At 38.1% G+C, this 14,634-nt stretch overlaps 1 protein-coding gene across 1 annotated transcript in view; it reads left to right on the top strand.

The window, feature by feature from the left end:
* Positions 1–13,721, top strand: part of SHC4 (SHC adaptor protein 4) — a 114,758-nt gene extending 101,037 nt beyond the window's left edge. The window contains exons 10-12 of the mRNA XM_045528692.1: positions 723–902; positions 7,362–7,615; positions 12,780–13,721. Of these exons, the coding sequence (XP_045384648.1) occupies positions 723–902; positions 7,362–7,615; positions 12,780–12,935 (590 nt within the window). The 3' untranslated portion in view covers positions 12,936–13,721. The remainder of the gene's footprint in view (positions 1–722; positions 903–7,361; positions 7,616–12,779) is intronic.
* Positions 13,722–14,634: the final 913 nt, after the last annotated feature.

Genomic DNA, 14,634 nt, shown 5'->3' with positions numbered 1-14,634 from the left:
TCACCGAGATTATTTCACTTAATCCTCACAATTGTATTTTAAGGTGGGCAGCCACATTTTATAGATGTGAAAACTGAGTCACAGTAAGGTTATTAAGTTGCCCCAGGGCACACAGGTAGTAAGAGATACCATAGGGATTTAAACTTGGGTCCATGTGAATTTAGAAGCTGACCTCTTACCCATTTGCAAGCACTTTTGACCATACTGCACTTTCAGTAAATTTTTATGAGCAGGCTCTCCTAAATAAATGATTATTCAATATGTGTATAAGCTATATACACATATACTAATATATTATGCATGCATAAAACACACAAATGTAGAAACTTTAGAGTGGATAAATATTTTTTAAAGTCTTGCTAATTAGAACAGTTGGATACTAACTATCATTAGATAACATCTCAAGGCCTGGGATACATTTAGAGCATTTATTGACAAAGTGTTACAAACATTTGAGTGCTGAGTTCTTTTTTATAGAATGTCTTTGTTTTATTTTTCCTTTGGATAGATACCCTGTAGTGGGATTGCTGGATCAAATGGTAGTTCTACTTTTAGTTATTTGAGCTCATCTTGATTTTATAGGTCAAACCTGAAAGTTAATGTTCAATTCTTGTATGGAGTAGGAGTGGCTTTTATCTACCTATCAATTCTAGACTCCAGCATGATTTTATTTACTGTACAAAGCAAAAACATAATGCGTTGATCCCTACTAATCACTACAGGTAATGCCCATGAGAGAGGGGTGCAGTCCCAGCGAGACGCCTCATTAATGAAGCACACATGTCGAGTGGATCTCTTTGACGACCCCTGCTACATTAATACGCAGGCTCTTCAAAGTACACTTGGCTCTGCTCGAAATCAAAGCTCAGCTCAACCAGTGGGGAGCCTGTGGAACTGTGGAAGTAAGTAGCTGCTCACTGTCTGCATTAGTTTCCCAGGGCTGTTGTAACCTATTACCACAAACTGAGTGTCTTAAAACAACAGAAATTTATTCTCTCACAGTTCTGGAGGCCAGAAATCTAAAATCAAGATGTCAGCAGAGTTGGCTCCTTCTGGGGGCCCTGGAGGAGAATCCATTCATGTGTGTCTCCTGGCTTCTGGTGGCTTCTGGCAATTCTTAATGTTCCTTGGCTTGTAGACACAGCACTCCAATCTCTGCATCAGTCTTCATGTCGCCTTCCCCCTGTGTCTCTGTGTCTCACGTCTCCCTCTCCTCTCCCTTATAGGACAATAGTTGTTGGATTTAGGGTGCGATGAGAGGACTGGATCCTTAATTTAATCACATCTGCAAAGACCCTTTGGCCAAATTAGTTCACATTCACAGGTGCCAGAGATTAGGACTTGAGCTTATCTTTTTGGGGGCCACTATTTAACTCATTACACTCTCTCTCATTGTAAAGAAGATGATTTTCTGGTCTTATTTTCAGGGAGTTAGAAGTTTTCTTTCTTTACATCAATCCCTCACCGTAGTTACTATAGATTAGAGATGTGGAGATATCTTGGGTTTCAAGGTTTGGGCCATGTTGGTTTTGAAGAATCCTTTTAAGTACTTTATTTTTACTCCCAACTTTTGGTTTCTGCTATGTGCTTTGCTGAAGGAAGGGCTGTCAAAGCCGGGAGATAATTATGAATTTGTTTATTTGCATGAGTAACAATGGGCACTATTTCTGTTCTGTTTAGTGATGGCATTAATTTTATTCATTTCAAAACTCATTAATAAGTCATCTATAAAGCACTAAAATAAAATGGCTCCTTTTTTATCCATATACCGTGGGTAAAATACAATAAGACAAACATTATTTTTATGCCAAATTGCTTCCAGGGGTAAATGCATGAACAGGAACATAAATAAATAAAAGCAAAACAAGCCAAAAAGCCTATAATCGGCTGAAAAATAAATAAACAAAAAATGCTTTTCGTAAGATGTTGAAGCTTGTTGAGTTCAGAGATTGGCTTGATGTCAAATCTGGTTTGCTCCGAAGATGGAGAACCAGTCACTGAGAAAGTCTTTTCACTAGCCCAGGAAGTTTCTACAGAACTGCCACAGGCAGCTTTCTATCTGGCGTGGCTACAATGGTGACACGAAATTTAAAAGGAGATTTTGCTTAGCCTGGGCTTCACCGGAGTATCTTAACTCTAGATTAAGAAACAAAGGTCCTCATTGTCAGCCAATGGCAAGGGCTCCATCTTTCTGCTGACTTTCTATGCTCACTCTTGGCACCCAATTCATCCAAGTTGGGTTCTCTGGAAACAGACACTAAAATGGAGCTTGGCCTGCAGTGTCTTTATCGGACAAGTATCAGGAAGCAAGTGGGAGGAAGTAGGATTGCATAGAGACGGAGGTGGGACTACAGTGCAGGCCTGACAAAGCCTCAGCCAATCCCACTTACAGCCTCTCTATCCCTGCTTATCTCTCTCTTTGGATGTGGGCCACACTAGGGAGGACAAGCCCTTGGGCAACTGAGGCAGAGCCTGAAGGGCTGGTCAGCTGGAGGCTGACAGCTGAACCTGGGGCAATTGGTCCTTCCTTGAAGGGGGATCTGGGCAGTGCATCTCTGTGTCTACTTGGGAGAGCATCTTGTGGAATGGATGATGGGATATGAAATGAATTCAGATTCAACTGTTCAACAAATGCGCTTACTCTGCTGTTCAATGTGAAATATCCTGTGTGGATAGGTGACATTTGTTACAAGGATAGCTTTTGGAAAAAACAAGTTTCTGGACCCTAGGTTTTAAAAGTAACTTTAGAAGAGTTTACACTTGATACCTTTCATTTCTTGGACTTTTCAGAACCCCAACATGTTATTAGAAAACTTATTTAGTGGGTGCCCCAAATTAGGTGATTGTTGGTGTTAAGTATTCTTTGATTTACAACTCCAGTTCCTTTATAATCAAGATTTCAATGTTAAAAGTATTTATAATGCAAGCAAAGAAGCTTTACCTTTTGCCATAGACAATTCATTAATATGAAAAGGCAAAATTAATCCATAACAAAATTCCTATCATTAGTTGAAAATAAATAAGGCCTGCCTTGTCCAAAATTATAACGTCAGAATGTATTTTACCTGAATCCAGCCTTCTTTTTTCAGCAGGTTTTCCTCTCCATGCTTTGGTGGTGCAACATATTTAATAATTCATGCCTCTGGTACTCTCTCTCTCTATATATACATATTTCCTACTAGGATTTCATGTACCATACCCTCCTGCACATCTTGCTGCCCCCTTGGGGTTAATTTCAGCCTGCTATTGCTCCCTCCAAAAAAATTAAATCCAAGTCTAAAAGCACAAATAATGTTGATTTAAGAAAATTTATCAAAGAGATGGAGTAGGGATAACTTTACATATACTTTTAAAATAAAACGTCTTAAATGTACCTTTAACCTTTTCCCCCAGTGATTCCTCCTATTTCCTTCCTTCCTCCCTCAAAAATCCTCTTTAGCCTCTTTAGGCATACTTGGTCTCTCTTATCCAGACAAAACCTTGCTGATCAGCTCGGTATAACCAAACCAAACAAAAGCAAATCAGAATTACTAACCTAATCTCTATCAAGCATGCCCTTGCGGCTTCTCAGGTCATCCTCTCACAGTGCCAACACAAGAAAAGTCTGACACAATCTTTATTCTTATCAAACATGGCAGAAGAAAATGATTAGTTCTGGTACTACCTAATATTTTATTGATTTATTATTAGTTTCAGTCTTAGCTGCCATAACAAATAAACTCTCCAAAACACTGTAGTTTAAAACAGGAGTGAAGTTTATTTCTTTTATTTAGTAGCTCAAAGATTGGTGGCATAAGGCAGCTTTGTATCATTCTCGATATCTAGCTCCTACCGTTGGTTTTATCTATCTCAATCTCCTTCAAAAATTAAATGAAAATTATAATAACCTCCCCCACCCATTTTTTTTTCCAGACAGAGTCTCACTCTCTTGCCTGGGCTAGAGTGCCGTGGCGTCAGCCTAGCTCACAGCAACCTCAAACTCCTGGGCTCAAACGATCCTCCTGTCTCAGCCTCCCGGGTAGCTGGGACTACAGGCACGCGCCACCATGCCCGGCTATTTTTTTTTCTATTTTTAGTGGTTTGGTTAATTTCCTTCTATTCTCAGTAGAGATGGGGTCTCGCTCTTGCTCAGGCTGGTCTTGAACTCCTGAGCTCAAGCAATCCTCCCGCCTCAGTCTCCCAGAGTGCTAGGATTACAGGCGTGAGCCACTGTGCCTGGCCTAACACCCTTTTATACTTGCTTATTTTACTCTTTTATTTTAGAGATTTGTCTGTTGGCACATGATCTTCATTCTTTTCAATTGCTCTATCGTATTGTGTGAATGCATCATAATTTATGTAACCAGTCTCTTATTGATGGACATCTCAATTTTTCCCAGTCCTTTGCTAATATAGTAATACTATAAAAATAATTTTATATATGCTTTTAAAAAGTGAATTAATCAGGGTGCCATCTTTACAGTTCACATTGGTTTCTTTAAATATGTCATCCTTCCTTTTCCATTGGGATTACTTGCAATTGTTTAATCCGGATTTTGCATGTTTGCTTTTTTCTCCTCCCTAAGCTGTATTCCTCCTTTTGGAGGTTTCACCCATCAGGTAAATATGGTTGTGGATATACTTATCTATCCTGTGCTTTTCTGAAGTACTGATTCTGAACAATATGCCTTTAGCTACATATAGGAACTCCGAGACGATCACTTTCTTCCATGATTCTTACCACTTTTTTTGGTCTCAATTAAATCTAGATCGGCCTTCCTTGTTGTTTCCTTAACCATCACTACTACTTCTGAGAAAATATATCAATCCAAAAATTATTAAATATTGTATAGAAATTGTATATAAATAATTATAGTTTGATTATGATTATCATTCTCAAAGTTAATTTTACATTAAAAAGGAGCAATGGATAGTGTACCACAATGTTAAGAATGGTTGTATTTAGTGATAAGACCATAGGTGATTTATTTTGTTTTTCTGTTACCTAGATTTTAAAAAATTAGCACGTATAACTTTTAAAATTAAAACAAAATTTAAAAAATTGTCACATATTCTGCTTTTAGAAGAATTAGATTTTCAGCAAATGTTTGGATGATTGAAATCTCCCAGCACAGAGTATCTTGTCTTTGTGCTCATTTGGGAAATTATGTTAGGAAAACATTGTCCATATCCTCTGGCTGGCCCGTGATCTGTTGCCTCTTTTCAGGATGATATAATGTCTGTTTTTCTTTTGTTTTGTCCTTGTCCAAAAGCTCTTCACCATAATCTCAGAACAAACCAAAGCCATCACACATTACAATGCATGCACCCAGACGCACACGCACTTGCATCCATCCCTCCCACGCTCACACACTTTCTCTCACGCACAGACACACACAGCTACTCATTGGAAGTCCTCCATCGTGCCTGAAAGCAGGCAGCACTAAGGCCAACTACTAGTATTATTCATCAAATCTGTACACATTTTGTCAGGCTAATTCTGGCAACAATAAAAAGACTTGTTTGTTTGTAGAGGAGAATATTTCCAGCCATTAGATTTAGACTAAAGATGTTTTTACAAAGATATATTTGTGAATCATCACTGTGTTATGCAGAAGGAAGCCCTTAAGTAGGGACAAAACCATAACACAGTAGGAGAATTGAAATTATGTCTATAGGACACTGGTTGCCAACACCAATGACTTCATGGGATGGTCATGTATAAGTTATAAAACTCATAGTCAAGAGAATTTCTCATTTGTGAGACCCTTGCATGAAGACATATAAGTACTCCTTTGCATTAATAAAGATGAAGGTTGGTTTCTATGGAAAAGAGCCTTTGCATTTAAAAAGACAAAGTCTGTTTCTATGGTTATTTTCCTGGTAAATTTGCCATATTCAACATACAGTTTTTATTTGGATTCAGACATAAGAATTTTATGTCATTACTTCCAGAGATGCTGTATATCATCCTGTTAGCCTTGCTGTCTACTAGGGACCTTTGTGGGTACAACAGAAATAGAGTGGCTAGATCAGTTTAGAAAATTAAGAGATTTTCATATCCAAGGCAAAGGTCTCAGAGTTTGATGATTAAGAACCTGGGCTTTGGAGTCAGATAGACCTTGTCTCAAATTCCAGATCTACAACATATTCTAGTAGTGTGACTGTGAGTAATCCACCTTTCCAAAAATCCATTTCCTTGCCTAATTTTGAGAGTTAACATAATTTATGTAACGCATTTAGTAGTTCCTATCATACTCAATAAATGAGAACTACACAATATTTTTTTATTACTACCAGTATCAATAGTACTATTAAGTGCTAACTGGGCCGGGCGCGGTGGCTCACGCCTGTTATCCTAGCACTCTAGGAGGCCGAGGCGGGTGGATCACTCGAGGTCAGGAGTTCGAGATCAGCCTGAGCAATATCGAGACCCTGTCTCTACTAAAAATAGAAAGAAATTATCTGGACAACTAAAAATATATACAGAAAAAATTAGCTGGGCATGGTGGCACATGCCTGTAGTCCCAGCTACTCGGGAGGCTGAGGCAGGAGGATCGCTTTAGCCCAGGAGTTTGAGGTTGCTGTGAGCTAGACTGATGCCACGGCACTCTAGCCTGGGCAACAGAGTGAGACTCTGTCTTTAAAAAAAAAAAAAAGTGCTAACTGGATAACTGGATATACCTTCTCATTCTCAGTGCTCTCAACTCTGGACAACACTTCTGCAGAGCCTTGGGGAGCTGCCTCAGGCCATGCCTCCCTGATGATTTGTCTTCTTTTACTTCATCAGCTCTGTTTTGTCCAGGCAGGTGAATGACACAAAAAACAGAGTGGTCATTTAATAGGAATGCTATGAGGTTTAGCAAAGCTTTGAAGTTTTTGGCCAGAAGAATGTCTAGAAGCACATTAGTAATTTGATATTTTTTAAAAAAGCGAAAAAAGCTAAATACTAAAAAGTATTAATAGCTCAAAGTTATCATAGCTATTTTCAAAGAGTTTGGAAATATTGTAGAAGTTATCTATAAGGCAGGTACAGCACAGCACAAGCCTCTTTCTCTTTAACAAGCAGCCCCTGGGACATAAAGAGTCTCTCTCTGCAGTTATAAAAGCGGTTCTCATGGGTTGGTTCCATTTCTCATCTGAAAGAAAAACTCCTGCACCTGGGCAAGACTTTCCTGGTAACAGAAGCCAAAGGCAACGTTTGGATCTACCATTAAATTAGGGGAGTTCTGAAAACAAAAACCTCATTTGTTCCAGAAACACTGTTATTTAAACAGTGTCTGGCACACAGTAGGACCTCAAGTTATATTTGCTGAGTGAATGAATGAATGGATGGATGAGGAGGTAACTTGGCGATGTCTCTCTTTGTGTTCTGACTTCAGAGCCACCAGAAACTGTTCAGCCAGGTGCCACAGCCCAGACTGCCAGCTCACATTCTTTGCCACACATTAAGCAGCAGCTGTGGAATGAAGAGTGCTACCATGGCAAGCTGAGCAGGAAGGCGGCAGAGAGCCTCTTGGTAAAGGATGGGGACTTTTTGGTTCGAGAGAGTGCAACATCACCTGGCCAGTATGTGCTGAGTGGACTCCAGGGAGGTCAGGCAAAACATCTTCTCCTGGTGGATCCTGAAGGCAAGGTATCATTGACTTCTCATTACAGGTTTCACAGGATGTTGTTCTATTAAGGATCCTCTGAATGACATCAAAACTCTGGTATTAAATAGTGTTCAAGGCTAAGCGTTTGCTTTTTCTTGGACCTTCCAGCTGGTGTAGGACATGCTAAATAAAGGCCAGTGAAGGGGTTAGCGTGGGAGGCCACCCTGGAGTATCAAGCAGAGGACAGCCGCTTTCTGCCCTTCTCAATTCAATTCAATGAATTAAATGAATACCTACTCTATGGAAATACAGGGATTCACAGTTGACCATTGTTGAGTATCACATACATAGTCCTTACTCTCAGGGTGCGGATAATTTCATAAAACAAGTGCTTAAATAATTATAATGCAAGGCTGAATTAGATAAGAATGATTCGACCAGAGCATATGGAGTTTCTCAGGATAGAGTGGTCAATCTGGTTGAGGCAAACTGAGAAAACTACTTGTAGATTCTGACATGTAAGGTGAACCTTGATAGAAGGCAGAATTTCAAAAAGGGGACATTAGGAGAATAGTGAAGTAACCAGTGGAACAGACAGTAATAGAATGGTATTAAGTCAATAGAAGATGTGTGGCTGGGACAGAGGATGCCTGTAGATAGTGATTCTGGAAAGGTAGGTTAGAGCTATCATGTAAGGTGGGAATATAGATCGAAATGCCTAACTTTTCAGACAGTGGAGAGGCATTGGCAGTTTTGGAGAAGGAGAATGATGCAGTAAAAGCCCGTTGGGTGGTTACATCAGTAAGGTGGCAAAATAGGAAGTCCCATCCCTAATTCCCCCACAGAAACATTGAACCAAAATATGTTTATTAGAATAACAGAGTCCAGTTAAGAAGTTGCAGTACCTTAAGTGAGCATAAAGCTGAGAACAGCCATGTGGAAATGGGTAAGAAGAGCAATCTCACGTTACCTGCACCAACCCCCTCCCCAAGTCAGCATAGTTTGGTGCCAGGACAGAATGCCCCATATTATGAATTAGCACTAATCTTTTTCAAACTCTTTCAAAAAATTGAAGAGGAAGGAACACTTCCAAACTCATTTTATTAGGCCAGCATTATCCTGATATGAAAGCCAGAAAAAGACACTACAAGAAAAGAAAAACAAATTCAATGGTACATTAAAGGGATCATATACCACAACCAAGTGGGATTTATCCCTGGGATGCAAGAATAGTTCAACATATAAAAATCAATCAATGTGATATACCTCATTAAAGGAATGAAAAATAAAAATTACATTATCATCTCCATAGATACCGAAAAAACATTTGACAAAATTCAACACCCTTTTATGATAGAAACACTAAAAATAATTAGGAATAGAAGGAAATAATAATAACCTGAACATAGTAAAGCCCATATATGAAAAGCCTGCAGTTAACATCATACTCAATGGTGAAAAACTGGAAACTTTTCCTTTAAGATCAAAAACACAACAAGGATGCCCACCTTCACCATTTTTAGTCAACATAATACTGGCAGTATGAGCCCAAGCAATAAGGCAAAAAAAAAAAAAAAAAAAGAAAGAAAAGAATAGAAAAAGCATCTGAATTGGAAAGGAAGAAGTAAAATGATCTCTGTTTGCGAATGATATGATCGTATATGTAGAAAATCTTAGACTTTATAAAAAAACTGTCAGAACAAACAAATTCAGTAAAATTTCAGGAAATACAAAACCTACTTACAAAAATCAATTGCATTTCTATATATTAACAATGAACTATGCAAAAAGAAAATTAAGAAAACAATTTCACTTGCAGTAGCGCCAAGAGGAATAAAATATTTAGGAATAAACTTAACCAAGGAAGTGAAAGACTTGTACACTGAAAACTACAAAATGTTGATGAAAGAAATTAGAGAAGACACAAATAAATGGAAAGACATCCTGTGTTCACAGATTGGAATATTTAACATTGTTAAAACATCCGTACTACTCAATGCAATCCTTATCAAATTCGTGACATTTTTTATAGACATAGAAAAAACAATTCTAAAATGTATATAGAATCACAATGAACCCTGAATAGCCAAAACAATCTTGAGAAAGAATAACAAAGCTGGAGGCCTCACATTTTCTGATTTCGTAACATATTACAAAGCTACATTAATCAAAACACCATGATACTGGCATAAAGACAGACGTAGACTAATGGGACAGAATAGAGAGCACAGAAATAAGCCCACTCACGTACAGTCAAATGATCTTCAACAAGGATGCCAAGACTGCACAATAGAGAAAGGACAGTCCTTTCAACAAAAGGCATGGGGAAAACTGGATACCCACATGCAGAAGAATGAAATTGGACCCCTATCTTTCACTATACACAAAAATCAACTCAAATGTATTAAAGAATTAAACCTAAGACCGGAAACTATAAAACTCCTAGGAGGAAATGTAGAGGAAAAAACTTCATAATGTTGATCTTGGCAATAATTTCTTAGATAAGACCCCAAAAACACAGGCAGCAAAAGCAAAACTAGAGAAGTGGGACCAAACTAAAAGCCTTCTGTACAGCAAAGGTAACAATCAACAGAGTGAAAAGGCAAACTATAGAACAAGAGAAAACTATTTACAAATTATATATCTGATATGGAGTTAATATCCAAAATATATAAGGAACTCCTACAATTCAATACTAAATAAAACAGATAACCCAATTTAAAAATAGGCAAAGGACCTGAATAGACATCTCTGCAAAGAAGACATTCACATAACCAACAGGTATATGAGAAGGTGCTTAACACCATTAATCATTAGGGAAATGCAAATCAAAACTACAGTGAGGTGTCACCACATATCCATTAAGATGGCCATTATAAAAAACCAAAAAACAAGTACCTGTAAGGATGAGGAGAAATTGGAGCCATTGTGTACGATTGGTGAGAATGTAAAATTGTGCAGCCTATGTGGAAAACCGTTTGTGGTTTCCTCAAAAAATTAAAAATAAAACTACCATATGATCTAGCAACCTCACTTCTGGGTAATTATCCAGAAGAATTGAAATTAGGATATTGAAGTGACTTCATGTTTATCACAGCATTATTTACAACAGATAAGAAGTGAAAACAAAGGTCCATCAAAGGCTGAATAGATAAAATATGGTATATATTAATATATATAATGGAATACTGTTTAACCATAAAAAAGAAAGAAATCCTGTCATATAAATGCAGTGTTCTCAAGGACAAATACAGCATTGTGAAGAACAAATACCAGCATTATTTCACATATATGACGTATCTAAAGTAGACAAACTCATAGAAACAGAAAGTAGAATGGTGGTTGCCGGGGATTGGGGGAGAGGAAAATGGGGAGTTGCTGTTTGACGGGTATAGACTTTCAGTCATGCAAGATGAAAAATTCTAGGATCTGCTGTGCAATATTGTACTTCTAGTTAGTAATACTATTCTATACACTTACAAATTTGTTAAGAAAGTAGATCTCATGTTATGTGTTTTTTACGACAGTGAAAAATATCCTATGTGGGCGTTGTTGCAACCTCGAATGTCTGCAGGGCAGGGCCAGTACTGTGAGTGAATAAAGCTGGATAGGACATGGAGTGAGCATATGGCGTGGTGGGCTGTGTTGGGCTGGAAAGCGCATGTCCTCTGTAAGGGGGACAGTCACCACTTAGCTCCAGCCGGTTGCTGCCACGTGGAGTAGAGGCCCAGTGAGGCCAGATTTGATTTTTTTCCAAAGAAGCCACGAAGCCAGAGTTTTATAGGAATCCTATTTCAATTAAAAATACTTAGAACTCTCTATGGGTGACCACCCCATCCCCTAGCAAACTAAAACATCCAGTGTATTTGGCCAGAGAGTGACCAGTTTATAATCTCTGCACTAGGAGATTAATTTGACATTTGTGTGCAGGATCAGTAGAGAGAGCGGAAAGACCAGGAACAGAGAAAATAATTAGGGGCTTCTAGGTAAAAAGTGGTGAGAGCCTGAACCAGAATGGAGGCGGGAGAAGTAACAAAAGGAGGGCAGAGTGAGCTGGAATTAAGAACACAGACTGGCAGGATTGGTCAGCTGATTTGATGAGGGTTGGGGATAAGACGGAGGAGATGAAAAACTTCTTCAAGATTTGGAGCCATTTGAGAGTCAATTGGAACCACTGTGCCCTTTTCCTCTAAGTCCTTAACTGTGTATTTCCTAAGGACAGAGATACTGTCCTACATAGCCACAGTATAATGATCAAAACCAGGAAATTTAACATTGATATGATACTGTTATATAATTCATAGTCCATATTCAAATTCTGTGAATTACTCCAATAATATGTATGTTTTTAATGTCTAAATATCTAAAACCAGTATCTAGACAAAACTCAAAGAATCCCTTGTAGGAGATCTAGCAGAATTACATCATAACAAGGTGCTGCCTTGCATGCCTTTCCTCTCCTGGATGGTTCCCAGCCACTCTCAAAACAGGAGCACAGGTATAAGTAGGCTACCAAACTGGTGGAGCGATGACGGATAGTAATGTGTCTTCTGTCTATGCATAGGGTGAGGATACACTAATACTAGGGAGGAAATTCCACAGGAGAAGGCATGGCGTAGGAAAATTGAATTCCTCTGGCATGCAGGCAGTAAGTTCCATGCGACAAATATTTGTGACTCAGCTACTATGAAGTCTGCAGGAAGAAGACATAAATGCCTATTAGAAAGGTCTGAGGAGGCTTTTTGGAGGACAGAGGAGTGTTGAGCCTCCAAGGAGTGGTAGGACTTCTCCTGAAGGGCCTGCTTCCTACAGAGACAGGGTAACATATTAATAGAAGCAATCTGCTTGATGGTAGTTAATTATAATCCTGGGATTCATGCCTTTATACAAACCAGTTAAATATTTATAGAAGTGGTGATGTGGTAGAATATATCAAACAATAACATTGCAAAGAAGCTGATTGCATTGATTTGGATTAAGTGACAAGTGCTTACCATTTTCCTAACCTGTAGGGACGGTTGCTTTAAAGTGGCAATGAGGAATGAGAAAATTGTTTACTGAGGGATAAGAGCTAAAAAGTAACTTCTTTATTCATCAAAATATCTACTATAGGGATATATATCTAATTTCTCCTTAACTGTTTATATTTTTCAGAAGGCCTATTATTTAACCTAAACCTAAATATATTTGTACTTCCATTTCAAGGTGAGGACCAAGGATCATGTATTTGATAATGTCGGCCACCTTATCAGATACCATATGGATAATAGTTTGCCAATCATCTCTTCTGGAAGCGAAGTAAGCCTTAAACAACCAGTGAGAAAAGACAATAATCCGGTACTTTCGCATTCCAACAAATGACAACATTGAAGCACCATCACACTGATATATCAAGAAACTCCATTCTGTGTTAGGACACAAAGTTAATTCAAACTTTGCTTCTAGATAAAATAGAGCACAAACTGTGAAGTGCATCTTTCTGAAACCAACATGGACTAGGTCCTTTATAAAACAAAGAACAAAATTTGATCTGTAGAAATGAAAATCGGAAAAGAGGAAGAGGATTGGTCCATTTGAAAAGAAATTATACATATGCACGGATGTCACTTTTTAAGGTCATATAAGAGTGATAACAAGCTAAAAGCACAACTAAAATTTCACATGCTAAAGACAACTTGAATGAACTGCTGGGGCAGTGGTATGTGCCTTTCAACTTGATAATTTGGGGACATTTTCATATTGGGGAGATTAATTCTATGTGTCTTCATGTTCTATAACTACAGAACCATTTGCCAAAAAAAAAGTTTTTCCTGCTACAAAAAATGAGAAGCAATTTGCTTGATACTGACTTTATTACATTTTCTGTTTAGTAGTATTTTTCACTGCAATATTAAAATAAATACGACACTGAAGTCAGACTGTGTCTGTGTCACTGGAATCAAATCGAAAGCCACTGAAAACATTGGTCTGTTTCATTGATCTGTCCCATTTGCTGATTAAAGGGTTGGGGCCCAAATTCTCTGGCCTAGTATTTCTCTATCTTTGCTGTTAGGGCTTTTTGTATACAGCATGTGACAAACTCAAGAGGCCAAATCTACCAGTCATTTCTGATTTTACCATATTCTTCCTCTCTTCCTGCTAAAGAGAAAAGCTTATGAGTACTTGGATTTAAAAGATGGCAAACAAAACCAGTGTTCCTCATATTCAGTATCCAAATTGGTTTCATTCTTAATGAAAGTCCAGAATTTATGTGACAGTATAGGGAAATTTCCTCTTGATTGACTGCCACTGAATCATAGTCTGTCACCTACATCTATGCTTAGCACCTTTTCTAGATATGATCAGACAAAATGCAGATGGGAGAAAACATACTGAATGAAGCAGTTGGAAAGGTTTGCCACAGGTAGACCCACTGATAAGCCGATAGTGTAATTAAGCAAAGCACTGGGCTGGGGCTCATCAATGTGACCTTGAGCAAGTTGTTGAACCTGTTTGGATTCCAGTTTCTCTGTCTATAAAGTGAGGGAGCTGGGTTAGGTGAACTCAGAGGTCCACTTCAGTCCTAACATAGTATGAGTCTATAAAAAGTAAGTTTTTCACCTGTTAGGGGTTGATATTGATACCAGTTTATATAGTTAAGGTACCAAATTAAGGTTTTTTTTTCTTTATGTCTATATTCACAGAATGAATGGCACAACTGAGATCAACAGTCACATAGTCTAAACCCCAAACCTTTCAGTCCAAAACATTGAAACTTTGGAATAATATAGTTAATGATGGTAGAAGCAGATTTGGTTTGTTTCAAGTAGCTGAAAACTGCTTCAGTCCTTTGCATATGGAGATATGGGCAATTCTAGAGAGAGAGAGTGTTTTATCCTGAGTTATCTGGACAATTGCCTTAATTCCATTTCATTTCGGCTATGTAGATACAACTTAACCTTTGTGATTGTGATATAGTTGCTAAGTTTTAAATAAAATATGGGAAACTTCTTTCGGATAGAAATCAACAGCAACCAAGCACACTGAACTCTAATATTTTTATGTAAAGCTTATGATTTTA

This window comes from Lemur catta, chromosome 1 (genome assembly GCF_020740605.2).
Source record: "Lemur catta isolate mLemCat1 chromosome 1, mLemCat1.pri, whole genome shotgun sequence".
In the NCBI taxonomy this organism is placed as follows: domain Eukaryota; kingdom Metazoa; phylum Chordata; class Mammalia; order Primates; family Lemuridae; genus Lemur; species Lemur catta.
Note: the sequence above shows the minus strand (reverse complement) of the source record. Positions and strands in the feature narration are given on the sequence as shown.